Source organism: Nerophis ophidion, linkage group LG13 (genome assembly GCF_033978795.1).
Source record: "Nerophis ophidion isolate RoL-2023_Sa linkage group LG13, RoL_Noph_v1.0, whole genome shotgun sequence".
NCBI classification, from domain to species: Eukaryota; Metazoa; Chordata; class Actinopteri; order Syngnathiformes; family Syngnathidae; genus Nerophis; species Nerophis ophidion.
Genome location: NC_084623.1, coordinates 50,256,415 through 50,272,227, shown reverse-complemented (window position 1 = coordinate 50,272,227; position 15,813 = coordinate 50,256,415). Strand labels below are relative to the sequence as shown.

The following is a 15,813-nucleotide window of genomic DNA, read 5'->3' as shown; positions in this document are numbered from 1 at the left end:
AACAAACATTTCTGCCTACAAATATATAAGCATGTTAGGTTACACATACCCATTGGTTCGGTCCTTGGAACTGTACTCTTCAGCATCTACATGCTGCCGCTGGGTGACGTCATACGCAAATACGGTATTAGCTTTCACTGTTATGCTGATGACACCCAACTCTACATGCCCCTAAAGCTGACCAACACGCCGGACTGTAGTCAGCTGGAGGCGTGTCTTAATGAAATTAAACAATGGATGTCTGCTAATTTTTTGCAACTTAACGCCAAAAATACGGAAATGCTGATTATCGGTCCTGCTAGACACCGACCTCTATTTAATAATACAACTTTAACATTTGACAACCAAATAATAAAACAAGGTGACTCGGTAAAAAATCTGGGTATTATCTTCGACCCAACTCTCTCCTTTAAGTCACACATTAAAAGCGTTACTAAAACGGCCTTCTTTCATCTCCGTAATATCGCTAAAATTCGCACCATTCTGTCCGCTAACGACGCTGAAATCATTATCCATGCGTTTGTTACGTCTCGCCTCGACTACTGTAACGTATTATTTTCGGGTCTCCCCATGTCTAGCATTAAAAGATTACAGTTGGTACAAAATGCGGCTGCTAGACTTTTGACAAGAACAAGAAAGTTTGATCACATTACGCCTGTACTGGCTCACCTGCACTGGCTTCCTGTGCACTTAAGATGTGACTTTAACGTTTTACTACTTACGTATAAAAAAATTCACAGTCTAGCTCCATCCTATCTTGCCGATTGTATTGTACCATATGTCCCGGCAAGAAATCTGTGTTCAAAAGACTCCGGCTTATTAGTGATTCCTAGAGCCCAAAAAAAGTTTGCGGGCTATAGAGCGTTTTCCGTTCGGGCTCCAGTACTCTGGAATGCCCTCCCAGTAACAGTTCGAGATGCTACCTCAGTAGAAGCATTTAAGTCTCACCTTAAAACTCATCTGTATACTCTAGCCTTTAAATAGACCTCCTTTTTAGACCAGTTGATCTGCCGCTTCTTTTCTTTTTTTTCCTATGTCCCCCCCTCCCTTGTGGAGGGGGTCCGGTCCAATGACCAAGGATGAAGTACTGGCTGTCCAGAGTCGAGACCCAGGATGGACCGCTCGTCGGGACCCAGGATGGACCGCTCGCCTGTGTATCGGTTGGGGACATCTCTACGCTGCTGATCCGCCTCCGCTTGGGATGGTTTTCCTGTGGACGGGACTCTCGCTGCTGTCTTGGATCCGCCTCGAACTGAACTCTCGCGGCTGTGTTGGAGCCACTATGGATTGAACTTTCACAGTATCATGTTAGACCCGCTCGACATCCATTGCTTTCGGTCCCTTAGACGGGGGGGGTTGCCCACATCTGAGGTCCTCTCCAAGGTTTCTCATAGTCAGCATTGTCACTGGCGTCCCACTGGATGTGAATTCTCCCTGCCCACTGGGTGTGAGTTTTCCTCGCCCTTTTGTGGGTTCTTCCGAGGATGTCGTAGTCGTAATGATTTGTGCAGTCCTTTGAGACATTTGTGATTTAGGGCTATATAAATAAACATTGATTGATTGATTGACATTGCACTAATTGCACGGTGGGATCATAGACCTAAGTCAGGCCATAGTACCATTCCTGCGCCCACTTAACACCTAAACCCTCCTTTTTCTTTTTTGTTCTTTCTGCCAAATGAAATTAGAGGTCAACAAAACTTCGAGTTTGAGCTTCAATGTGTATGAGAATTGACTTTGCACTGTCCAATTTCTTGCGATTGTCTATAAACAGAGTCGGCGCGCTTGGTTTCTTGGCTTTGCCTGACCACAACAACATCCGGGGTAATGCAGGCCTGCTGGACCAGCGCCTAGCCCTCCAGTGGGTGGCCAGTAACATCGCAGCTTTTGGAGGGGATCCTTCACAGGTAAAGCATTTCTAGACATTTTCTTCCGTGTTATACAGCAGTGGTTAGAGTTGTCTTATTTAAGAGGCTCTGGATTTACTGCACTGTCCAGGTCACCATTTTTGGAGAGAGTGCTGGGTCAGCATCTGTAGGCTTCCAGCTCCTCTCCCCAGGGAGTCGTGATCTTTTTCAAAGGGCTGTCATGCAGAGCGGCGCCCCCAACGCCCCCTGGGCGACTCTGAGCAAGACAGTCGCCTATGAAAGGTAAAGCCTTTATGTTTATTGACGTGTCCATTGAATTTTGCACATACTCCACAAAACACATAACACATATATTTCCCCTTGTCCGTGCATAAATAGTAAAAAACTGCTAGTACAAGGCGGTTAACAATGCAGGTAATAGGAATACAATCTATTTCGCCTATAAAACATTTACATGCTGTATATATGTATGTAATATATAGTAACATGCACATTCCAGATCAAGCATGGTGGTGGTAGTTTTATGCTCTGGGCCTATTTTGCCGCCAATGGAACTGGTGCTTTACTGAGAATATATGGCAGTGGTTCTCAACCTTTTTTCAGTGATGTACCCCCTGTGAAAAATGCGGCATAGCTCGGTTGGTAGAGTGGCCGTGTCAGCAACTTGAGGGTTGCAGGTTCGATTCCCGCTTGTGCCATCCTAGTTACTGCCGTTGTGTCCTTGGGCAAGACACTTTACCCACCTGCTCCCAGTGCCACCCACACTGGTTTAAATGGAACTTAGATATTGGGTGTCACTATGTAAAGCGCTTTGAGTCATTTGAGAAAAGCGCTATATAAATAAAATTCACTTCACTTCACTAATTCACGTAACCCCTATTCAGGGCAAAGCATTTTTGGTTGAAAAAAAGATAACGAAGTAAAATACAGCACTATGTCATCAGTTTCTGATTTATTAAACTGTATAACAGTGCGAAATATTGCTAACTGTGGCATTAATAAACAAAAACGTACATGCCGTGACGTGAGCAGGGGCAGCATGAACTATGACATCAAACAGGCATGAAACCGAGTGGTCATAAACAGGGGGATGACGCCAGAACGACCAACTGGAAAAAAACAGGCTTAAATAATAATGACATGATTGAAACAGGTGGGTGAATCCAACACGTGAGACAGGTGAAACTAATGGGTCGCCATGGTGACAAAACAAGGGGGTGAAAAAACAGGAACAAATGGAGTCTTGCAGTAACAGGACATAACAAAATAAAACATGATCACAAGACATGACCGTTGTACTTGCGAGTGTTGTTGACACAGCTTTGCAACAGTTGATATTCTAGTTACAATCATGTTTTTCTCAATATAGGTCAGAAAAATCTCAGCTACAAGCTGTAATATCTTACTGAGATCATATAGGACCAAAACCTTTAAAACAAGTAAATTACTCTAACACAGGGGTCTCAAACTTATCTGGGAGCCACTGGATGCAGAAACTGGGTGAGGCTGGTCCGCAAGAAAATATTTCTTTAAAAATCTAACATGCGCTTTTTCATGAATGTACCTTCTTTGAATGGCTTTCCCATCCTAGCAAAATATTTGCCATCTCTCGAGATCTTTCCGGAAAACTCCCGAATATCAGTGACCCTCGCGACAATCTCCCGGGGCAATCAATCTCTCGGATATCAATATTAAATGTGTGCCGTAATGGCTCTGCCTTTAGCGTCCTCTACAAACTGCCGACTTGTCCGCTTTTCCACCAAACAAGAAGTGTGCGGGCCCATTCACATATATTTTGAGGCTTCTGCAGATCCACAGAAGGGATTGCAATGCATACTTGGTAAAACAGCCATACATGTCACACTGAAGCTGGCAGTACAAACAACTTTATCACTGTTACAAATATGCGCCACACTGTCAACCCACACCAAACAAGATTGACAAACACACTTTGGGAGAACATCTGCACTGTAACACAACATAAACACAACGGAAAAAATACCCAGAATCCAATGCAGCCCTAGCTCTTCCGGGCTACAATAGGGGGTGTGGTTGGGGAGGTGCGGGGGTGTATATTGTAGCCCGGAAGAGGTAGGGCTGCATGGTATTCTGGGTATTTGTTCTGCTGTTTTTATGTTGTGTTACGGTGCAGATATTCTCCCAAAATGCGTTATGTCATTCTTGTTTGGTGTGGGTTCACAGTGGGGTATATATTTTTAACAGTGTTAAAGTTGTTTATACGGCCACCCTCAGTGTGACCTGTATAGTCGTTGATCAACTATGTCTTGCAGTCGCTCTCTACGACAGTGGAAGCCAAATACAACACTTGATTGGGCTGGCACGCTGTTCGTAAAGGTAGTAGAGGACGTTAAAGTCGGTGCCTTCACAGTGCTCCCTTAATAAAGTTGTTTGAGTGAAATTTGGGGGTAGGTTGACCCCTGGAGGGGCACAGAAAATTGGGAGTCTCCTGGAAAAATTGGGGGTATACAGGTATGGCGCATGGGTGTCAAACTCTGGCCCGCAGGCCAAATCTGGCCCGCCGTGTAATTTAATGTGGCCCTTGAAGCAATATCAATTTAGCATTAGAGCTGGCCCGCCGGTGTTATACAGCGTCAGTGCCGCTGTAACACCGCATTAACCGCTAATACTCATACTTGCCAACCCTCCTAATTTTCCCGATAGACTCCCGAAGTTCAGTGCCCCTCCCGAAAATCTCCCGGGGCAACCATTCTCCCGAATTTCTACCGATTTCCACCCGGACAACTATATTGGGGGCGTGCATTTAAGGCACTGCCTTTTGCGTTCTCTACAACCTGTCGTCACGTCTGCTTTTCCTCCATACTAACAGCGTGTCACATAATATTTGTGGCTTTTACACACACACACACACGCGCACAAGTGAATGCAAGGCATACAGGGTCAACAGCCATACAGGTCACACTGAGGGTGCAACTTTAGCACTGTTACAAATATGCGCCACACTGTGAACCCACACCAAACAAGAATGACAAACACATTTCGGGTGAACATCGGCTACAGAACAAATACCCAGAAGCCCTTGCAGCACTAACTCTTCCGGGAAACATCCAGCAAACTGACCAATAATTAACGTTTTATTCATGCATTTTCTCTTGCTACTTCAAAAGCTTGAATGTTTGGTTCATTCATTATAGTTATTTTATTTTCGAATGTATTATTAGCCTGTTGAAAAAATGTTAGATTAGATTAGATTAGATAGTACTTTATTCATTCCGTCAGGAGAGTTCCTTCAGGAAAATTGTGAATTATATTTATTTAGCGCTTTTCTCAAGTGACTCAAAGCGCTTTACATAGTGACACCCAATATCTAAGTTACATTTAAACCAGTGTGGGTGGCACTGGGAGCAGGTGGGTAAAGTGTCTTGCCCAAGGACACAACGGCAGTAACTAGGATGGCATAAGCGGGAATCGATCCTGCAACCCTCAAGTTGCTGGCACGGCCACTCTACCAACCGAGCTATGCCGCCCCAAAATTTAAATTTTCAGCACAATCCCATTCAAGTTTAGACAAACATTACAGGGAGACAGAACAGGATCGCTGACGGGTCTGCCGGCTTCCAGCGCCCCTTAAAAAAAAGATGAGATAAAGGTAAACAAAGAGGAGGGGTGGGGGGTGGCGGTGAGGGCGAAAAAAATAATATATATAAGATTAAAATAAAATAAAAAAATCGGTCTTAGCCTGGGCCCTGTTATATTTACCTTAGAAGATTGCAAATGGAAAAAAAGGCATAACATTTTTATTTACATTTTATTTGATATCAATCAATCAATCAATGTTTACTTATATAGCCCTAAATCACTAGTGTCTCAAAGGGCTGCACAAACCACTACGACATCCTCGGTAGGCCCACATAAGGGCAAGGAAAACTCACACCCAGTGGGACGTCGGTGACAATGATGACTATGAGAACCTTGGAGAGGAGGAAAGCAATGGATGTCGAGCGGGTCTAACATGATACTGCCATTGATATTTTTTTCATTATTATTATTATTATTTGAAGCTGGATTTTGCATGTCACTAAAGTTATATAAGCCTTGCTTGTTCAATATTTAATGCAAAACTTGTTTAGGTCCCTATTAAAAGGTTAATTTGTTCAACCTTGGCCCGCGGTTTTGTTCAGTTTAAAATTTTGGCCCACTCTGTGTTTGAGTTTGACACCCCTGCTGTAAAGCATCATTCATATAAAACTCGCAACATTAAATGTTCACATCAAGATGCGGGCCAAAAAATAATGTCTCACGGGCCGCGTGCTCTAACATAAAATCTGCTTAGTGAGAAGAATTATCTTATCAGACAGAAAATAAGCAAATATCACCCTTACTTGAGATATTTAATCTTACTTAGATTTCAATATTTGCAGTGTAAGCAAAGACGTATTTAGTTATGAGTGACATTTACCTTTGAAACTAATAAATACCTACTCTTAAGAAAACCAAAACAACTTAACACTGTTGAAATTGTGTTCTTTAGACCCCAAACTGGTTGATATCGAATCAACAGAGTCTCTGTGGGTTGCATTCGACGAACGCATAATCACTTCACTCGCTTCACGAGGCACTTCATCATCAATCATTTTCACCTAATCTTTATTGATTGTATTATGCGCATCCCCAGTTGACACAATCTGACGTTGTTATTATTCAGTGTCCCATCCAGTGGATGTTTAGCAGTAGCGTTTCATTGAATCGCTGATTTTTTTTTTCCCACCCAGGTCCGTGATGCTGGCGACATTACTGGGGTGTCCCACAGATCACCCGGCCCGTCTGGACATGTGCCTGCAGAAGGCTGACCCGCGGAGCATAACCTCGAAGCAATTCGATGTTCTCACCGAGTCAACTTTAGTAGCCGTGCCCTTTGCCCCTCTTGTCGATGGCTACTTCTTACCGGATGAACCAGAAGTAGGTGTGGCTTCCATTCAGTTTAAAGTACTATGTGACGTGCCTATGGTTGTTGAACGCATAATCCAAGATAGTATATTCATGCTTTCAATACAAAAAATATGTGTGGAATTTGGGTCTGTGGGACCCGTTTTCATTTTTTATTAAAAGAAAAAAATATACAATTACCTAGAAGGGTGATACCTAAACAGGAGGAGGACAGAGTGTAGTTACACAGAACATCAGAGGGTCAAATGTGCGAGAAAATGAGAGCAGACGATGTTGACAAACAATGTTGCAACCTCGTGTGGGAACCGAAGGTGCAGAAACACAAAAGAAGTGAATTATATTTATATAGCGCTTTTTCTCAAGTGACTCAAAGCGCTTTACATAGTGAAACCCAATATCTAAGTTACATTCAAACCAGTGTGGGTGGCACTGGGAGCAGGCGGGGAAAGTGTCCTGCCCAAGGACACAACGGCAGTAACTAGGATGGCACAAGCGGGAGTCGAACCTGCAACCCTCAAGTTGCTGGCACGGCCACTCTACCAACCGAGCTATGCCGCCCCACAGTTTGAACAAATAAGTCTCAGTTTGAACAAAGAAGAATCCCTGTGGGATGCAAAAACTGGCTGAAAAAACTTCCGTGCAGCGTTCATATTGTTGTTTCCCAGCCAGCGTTTGTGGGTCTGATGGACCCGTTGCATTTTGTGGCTTTTAATGCCTCACAATCAAACACTTTTACGTTAAAAACTGAACACATGTTTCTTGGGTTAAGGTAAACACATGCGTGCACACACACACACACACACACACACACACACACACACACACAAACAGTTGGAGGACAGACTCTAGGTACACAAAACATCAGAGGGTCAAATGTGCGAGAAAATGAGAGCAGACAGTGTTGACAAACAATGTTGCAACTTTGTGTGGGAACCGCCGGTGCAGAAACACAAAAGAGGAATTCCTGTGGGATGCAGAAACTGGCGGAGAAATGTTCCGTGTAACGTTCACATTGTTGTTACTCAGGCAGCGTTTGTGGGTCTGATGGACCCGTTGCATTTTGTGGCTTTTAATGCCTAACAATCAAACACTTTTATGTTAAAATACTGAACACATGTTTATTGGGATAAGGTAAACACACACACACACACACACACACACACACACACTCAGACAGTTGGAGGACAGAGTGTAGGTACACAGAACATCAGAGGGTCAAATGTGCGAGAAAATGAGAGCAGATACTGTTGACAAACAATGTTGCAACCTTTTGTGGGAACCGCAGGTGCAGAAACACAAAAGATGAATCCCTGTGGGATGCAGAAACTGGCGGAGAAATGTTCACAACGTTCACATTGTTGTTAGTCAGCCAGCGTTTGCGGGTCTGATGGACCCGATGCATTTTGTGGCTTTTATTGCCTCAATATCAAACACAGTTTCTACATCCCAAAAGAGATTCTTCTTTTGTGTTTCTGCACCTGCGGTTCCCACACAAGGTTGCAAAAAATTTGTCTTTCTGAAAGTTATAAGAAGCACATTTAAAAAAATAATGCATTTATTTAAACAACAGAAGACCAAGTCTTTAAAATATTTTCTTGGATTTTCAAATTCTATTTGAGTTTTGTCTCCCTTAGAATTAAAAATGTAAAGCAAAGCGAGACCAGCTTGCTAGTAAATAAATACAATTTAAAACTATAGAGGCAGCTCACTGGTAAGTGCTGCTTTTTGAGCTATTTTTAGAACAGGCCGGCGGGCGACTCATCTGGTCCTTACGGGCTACCTGGTGCCCGCGGGCACCACGTTGGTGACTCCTGCCCTAACCCATAGATTTAACACAATCTTAAGAATTGGATTCAACTATAAATAATTGTTCTTAATTTTTTTTTAGATTAAATAAACCATGTGGAGTAAAAATCAGTCAAATCATGTCCGGATTCAAAAGTGTATAGACCCTACCTTTATGTAGTTGGAGGGGTTTAGGTAGAAGTCAGTGTGAAGCCAGAAAAAACTGAATAAACAGAACAAAAAAAGTTTCAAACAAACAAGTTTGGAAAAAGTCTAATATTTTTTTTTGTAATTTCACGGCAGGCGCTGCTGCAAAGCACCGACCTCCCGAAGAAAGAATTGCTGATTGGATTAAACAGGGATGAAGGAACTTTCGTTTTATTGTACGGAATGCCTGGATTTAGCATCACTGGCGAGAGTCTCATCACCAGGAAGGAGTTCATGGAAGGTTTGCACATTGCTATGGCAGACGTGGGCTCTGTGGCAGCCGACGCAGCAGTTTTCCAGTACACAGATTGGACAGATGAAAATAACGGGATGAAAAACCGTGACTCTCTTGGAAGTCTGATCGGAGACAAATTCTTTGTTTGTCCTCTGCTGGAGTTTGCGCAAAGGTACGTACTTGGAAAGGATTGACGTGGGTAAATCTTCTGGAGTTTGGGTCGGATTTTTAAACACCAAATTATAAGGCCCTGTTCTGGACAGATGTTAGAAATTGCAAGATGTCATCAAGTAGAGATGTCAAGATATTAAAATTTCATAGGCTATTTACTGTCAACAAATATTATGACGATTGCTACTATCATGATAATATTAAATGTGCTCAAAAGTGCTGATGCACACACTAGATCTGTTAAAGTTTTATTTTAAAAAGATAGAATTGAATGAACCCACAATTTACCATCTTTTCCAGGCTATAGTATTTAGTATTTAAGTCACCCCGATTTTAGAAAAAAAAAAAAAAATTAAAAAAAAAATAAAATAAATATTTATATATATATATATATATATATATATATATATATATTTATTTATTTATTATTATTTTTTTTTTTTTCATCCATCCATCCATTTTTTACCGCTTATTCCCTTTGGGATCGCGGGGGGCGCTGGTGCCTATCTCAGCTCCAATCGGGCGGAAGGCGGGGTACACCCTGGACAAGTCGCCACCTCATCATATACATATATATATATATATATATATATATATATATATATATATATATATATATATATAGATCTAAATATATATATATATATATATACATACATATATGTATGTATGTATGTATATATATATATATATATATATATATATATGTATACATATATATATATATATGTGCGTTTATATATATATATATATATATATATATATATATATATATATACATACATACATACATACATACATACATACATACATACATACATACATACATACATACATACATACATACATACATACATACATACATACATACATATATATATATATATATATATATATATATATATATATATATATATATATATATATATATATATATATATATACTTTTTTAAATATATTCTGGCCTATTAACCACATACTTTTACAGGTAAAAAACTGTGGAAGTCGCCGCTTCCTAGCAGCTCCACTGTAGACACGACACAAGACCAAAGCGTTGCAGGTTCAATAAAGTTTTAATGTGTTTAACAAGATTTTTCTAAGTCTTTTTCGGCATGTCATGACATTGCTGTCGCTGCCAAGCCTCTCTACCTCTCTGCTCTCGACCGCTTACTGTTAAAGACAACAGATGATTAGATCAACACGAACCACCTGTGAAATCTAACCGCCTGCCAGCTGTGTCTCGCCGTCAGCACATGCCCTGCCCCTGCCCGCTGGTGCTCATATTCAGTGCCATGGACAGCGGCGGTGACTTTTCCTCCTACAAGCAGCGCTGACTCCACGTACCCCCACAGACACATTTTGTAAATATTTATTCACAAGCCTGAATTGTTTCCAAACGGTGACTGTCACACTGCAGTAAAACGGCTGACCAAACAAAACAGAAGCCATCGTCATCGACCTACCAGTTGTGGAAACTAACCCTCCAATCAACTAAACAGACTCAACATTTCCACGGTGACCTTTTTTGGAAGAATTTACAAAACTGAAACAATACAAAAAGAAGGTCATTGTAAGTTAAAAATACTAACACAGACACTTGTAAACGTGTTAGCATATCCACTATTGCTAACGACATTTGCTTCATTACAATACTAAAGCAAATATGCATGGAAAAACACTCCAACAAACATCAGACATGGGACGGTTTAGTAAGTAAGAAATGTTTGTTGTACTGCAAAACTTAAAAAAAAGTTTGGAATGAACAATCCTTTGGAGCAGAGACGCTATGGACTACAGATGTCCTATAATGGCTTTTTTGCTGGTATCCGATGTTCCGATATTAACTCTTAATTACCAATTCCGATTTAAACCGTGCCGCAAGGGGTTCTGGGTATTAGTTCTGTTGTGTTTATATTGTGTTATGGTGCGGATGTTCTCCCGAAATGTGTTTGTCATTCTTGTTTGGTGTGGGTTCACAGTGTGGCGCATATTTGTAACAGTGTAAAAGTTGTTAATATGGCCACCCTCAGTGTGACCTGTATGGCTGTCGACCAAGTATGCCTTGCATTCACGTGTGTGTGAAAAGCTGTAGATATTATATGATTGGGCGAGCACGCATAGGCAAATCATACTTTTTTTACTGTTTAAAACCGATACCGATAATTACGATATTACATTGTGAAGCATTTATCGGCCGATAGTATCGGCAGTCCGATAATATCGGACAGGAAGTACATTGTCAACCTGCATCACCTGCAGTGAGAGTACTTTTCTGAAAAAACTGCGCCGATAGCACAAAAAATAACACACCTATTCATTGTCCGTGGGTGTGATATGAAAACTATTTGTTGAATTTGAAAACATTGCGGACGTTAGCAAAGTAAAAACCATGAATCACCCGCGCCGTTTTACTAAGCCGCAGGGTTCTATTTCAGGGAAAAATGTAGCGGCTTGTATATGATTTTTGTTTGAGTGTTTATATATATGTGTTTATTTTAGTCCCTTTTAATTTGTACATTTTTTAGGATTTTTTTTTTAATTGGTATGTTCTTTCTTAAAGGGGGAAAGACATTAATCTTTAATTATATTAGCATTCAAGGTAGTTAGCAAGCGGATCCGTGGGCTTCTCAAACTGCTGTTACCAAGCATGGTTTTACGATAATTCTAAAAGGTTTTACCGCGGTTTATCATGAACACCTTTTATAGTTACGTCAAGCACTCTTTGCTATATGCAAATAACTTAAAAACCAACCAGCTCCATGATCTTGTGTCCTCACCCCCTACAGGTACTCACATCGTGGTGGTAAAACCTTCTTCTATTTTTTTGACCACCACTCTTCCATAAATCGTTGGCCGGCGTGGATGGGCGTTATGCATGGCTACGAGATCGAATTTGTGTTTGGAATGCCACTGAATGCCGCCTTGGGATACACCAGGAGTGAAGTGAACATGACCAGGAGAATCCTGAAACACTGGGCCAGTTTTGCAAGGACGGGGTATGTGTAGTCCGTACACCTGCATTCACAAACCCCCCAAAAATCAGTGAAGTTGGCACGTGGTGTAAATCGTAAATAAAAACAAAATACAATTATTTTCAAATCCTTTACAACCTATATTCAATTGAATAGACTGCAAAGGCGAAAGCCATTTATCAACAACACCCAGAAACGCTGCCGGCTTCGCTGGGCCCGAGCTCATCTAAGATGGACTGATGCAAAGTAGAAAAAGTGTTCTATGGTCTGATGAGTCCACATTTCAAATTGTATTTGCAAACTGTGGATGTCCAAAGAGGAAAAGAACCATCCAGATTTTTATAGGAGTTTATGGAGGTATATTAGTGCCCAAGACATGGGTAATTTACACACCTGTGAAGGCACAATTAATGCTGAAAGGTACATATAGGAGTGGAAGTCGCTTCCCACCAGCTCCTCTGTAGACACGGCACACGAAAGCCATTTATCAACAACACCCGGAAACGCTGCTGGCTTCGCTGGGCCCAAGCTTATCTAAGATGGACTGATGCAAAGTAGAAAAAGTGTTCTGTTGTCTGACAAGTCTACATTTCAAATTGTTTTTGGAAACTGTGGATGTCCAAAGAAGGAAAGAAACGATCCGGATTGTTATAGGAGTGTATGGAGGTATATTAGTGCCCAAGACATGGGTAACTTACACATCTGTGGATGCACCATTAATACTGAAAGGTACATATAGGTGTGGAAGTGGCTTCCTAGCAGCCCCACTGTAGTCACGGCACAAGAGCCAAGCGTGCAGGTTTAACAAGGTTTTAATGTACTTATAGTTTTAAATCAAAATTCTCTCCAGCAGAACGTGACCTCTCAGTCACGACTGTAATACCTCTCCCCCTCTGTTCCCGGCCACTCACTGTTAAAGACAACGGCTGATTAGATTACCACGTACCACCTGTGAAATCTAATCACCTGCCAGCTGTGTCTCGCTGTCAGCACATGCCCCGCCCCTATCCGATGGTGCTCTGCCCTCACCACCATCGTCAGAGGCGGTGACCTTTGCTCCTGCCGGCACGCTAAACACACACTCCCTCCACAATAGGTTTTGGAGCAACATATGCTGCCAAGCAACGTATTTTTCATGGACACCCCTGCTTATTTCTACAAGACAATACCGAGCCACGTACCACAACAGAGACTGTTGAACAATTTGTTTGCGATTTGTTGCTGCCGTTAAATTTTAAGTAAATGATTATTTAAAATAAAAATTAAAAGTTTCTCAGAGTGAACATTAAATATCTTGTCTTTGTAGTCTATTTAATTGAATGTAAGTTGAAAAAGATTTGCAAATCCTTTTATTCTGTTTTTATTTACGTATTACACAACGTGCTAACTTCACTGGTTTTGGGTTTTGTAGTTGTCCGACAGAAGTGTACTGACTCAAAGTCTGCATCTGAGCCTCGAGATTTTTTTTTTTTAGGTGTCTAATCTTTTTTCTGCTTTGTTTAGTAATCCAGGAGTTGATGGGGCTGCCTGGCCTTTGTTTACCTCCGAGAACCAGGAGTACGTCACGCTCAACTCTAACATTTCCGAAACAAGGAGGATGATAAAAGCCAAAGAGTGTTATTTTTGGAACAAACTGATACCAAATATACAGAAGGTTTCAGGTAAAACATGTTTACTCTAAATAATGCCTCATATTGCTTATTACCACCTGGTGGGTAATCGACAAAAGTAAATAACCACCAGAATCGCTGGTTTGTTCCACGTTAAAAAGCATTGGACCTAACAGATGTGGCTGTAGGCAACCTCCTGATGAATTCAGTCGGAAAGGGATTCATTTGGCCCCACACTTCAAAAAGTCAGTGTTCAAAAACAATAAAAATCAAAAATACAAAAATTAGGCATATTTTATTTGAACTAAGAAAAATTTTCTGCCAATAGAACAAGAAAATTTGGCTTGTCAAGATTTTCCAAAACAAGTAAAATTAGCTAACCTCAATGAACCCAAAAATACCTTAAAATAAGTATATTCTCACTTTTCATGGTAGAAAAAAAAAGAGACTTTTTGCTCAATATGTTGAAAAATATTCTTAAATTAATTATTGCTATTGTCTTGACATAATGATATGCGCTCGGCATCATTATTTTTTTTTCAACGTTGAAGTAAGAAATTATTACTTTAAAATAGTGGTTTTATTGTCGTAACGGGGGCTACGGTGTGGTTTGTTTTACCGAAATGCAAAAGAAGCAAAAGGGACATGGCGTGAAGGTAAAGTCATATTTAACCTATTACTATGAAAAAGTGCAAACAAAAGGCGCGCACAAGGCGGAGAACAAACTTGGTTAAGAAAATAAAACTAGCAAAAAAACAGAACTATGGGCATAGAAACGAAAGACACTAACTGTGGCATTAATAAACAAAATCTTACTTGCGGTGACGTGAGCAGGGCAGCATGAACTATGACATGAAACAGGCATGAAACCGAGTGGTCATAAACAGGGGGATGACGCCAGAACGACCAACTGAAAAAAACAGGCTTAAATAATAATGACATGATTGAAACAGGTGCGGGAATCCAGCACGTGAGACAGGTGAAACTAATGGGTTGCCATGGTGACAAAACAAGGGGGTGAAAAAACAGGAACTATCGGAGTCTTGGAGTAACAGAACATAACAAAATAAAACATGATCACAAGACATGACAGTTTAAATGACACAGCTTTGCAACAGTTGATATTCTAGTTTCAAGCATGTTTTACTATAGGTTCTAAAATCTCAGCTACGTGCTGTAATATCTTACTGAGATCATTTAGGACGAAAACACTTAAAACAAGTAAAACACTAACATAAAATCTGCTTAGTGAGAAGAATTATCTTATCAGACAGAAAATAAGCAAATATCACCCTTTTGTGAGATATTTAATCTTACTTACATTTCTGGTTTTGCAGTGTATTCGTCGCTGTTTACTCGACACAGGAAACGTGACATTTTTTTTTTTTGGGGGGGGTGCACTATCCACTTTAGCCACCGAATGACAGTAGAGTGTTGAATATCTTAAAATGTGTGGCAATTCCAACTCAGACCGCAGTGTCAGTAGCCATGTAGAGTGGTGCTTTCCACCATTTTCAGCAGACTGCACTGCAAAAACATACATTAAGTGTGTTTGTTTGTGTCTTTGTTTGTCGACAGATGAGCTACTGGCTTGCGGGACTGCAACTGGGAATACCCTCCACTATCACTGCATATGTCTCATGATTCTATTGTTTATGTTTCAGTTTTTGTAATCAGGGGAGTAAAAATCGGTATTCCTTGTCTAATGTGTCAGCTTTAAGCTTTTTTTCCCACACAATTTTCTTCAAGGAGGTTTCATTTCAAATTGAACCCTCCAAAGCTCCGAATGTCATCAATTATTGAAACTCTAGTTTAAATCAGGGGTGTCCAAGTTAAGGCATTTGGGCATTTTAAGTGAACACAGTATATTTTAATGTTGTTATGTTTGCAGAAAGGAGATGACGGAAAAGACACCAGGGGGCCGTCTAACTCCATGTATTTTATTATATATATTACTATATATATATATATATATATATATATATATATATATATATATATATATATATATATATATATATATATATATATATATATAT

At 40.6% G+C, this 15,813-nt stretch overlaps 1 protein-coding gene across 1 annotated transcript in view; it reads left to right on the top strand.

Annotated features, from left to right (window-relative positions):
* The window catches only part of LOC133564684 (acetylcholinesterase-like), a 30,086-nt gene extending 14,606 nt beyond the window's left edge, over positions 1-15,480 (top strand). Inside the window, exons 4-10 of the mRNA XM_061919159.1 lie at positions 1,775-1,907; positions 1,999-2,150; positions 6,620-6,806; positions 8,883-9,193; positions 11,979-12,188; positions 13,668-13,825; positions 15,353-15,480. Of these exons, the coding sequence (XP_061775143.1) occupies positions 1,775-1,907; positions 1,999-2,150; positions 6,620-6,806; positions 8,883-9,193; positions 11,979-12,188; positions 13,668-13,825; positions 15,353-15,447 (1,246 nt within the window). The 3' untranslated portion in view covers positions 15,448-15,480. The remainder of the gene's footprint in view (positions 1-1,774; positions 1,908-1,998; positions 2,151-6,619; positions 6,807-8,882; positions 9,194-11,978; positions 12,189-13,667; positions 13,826-15,352) is intronic.
* The last annotated feature ends 333 nt before the right edge of the window (positions 15,481-15,813 follow it).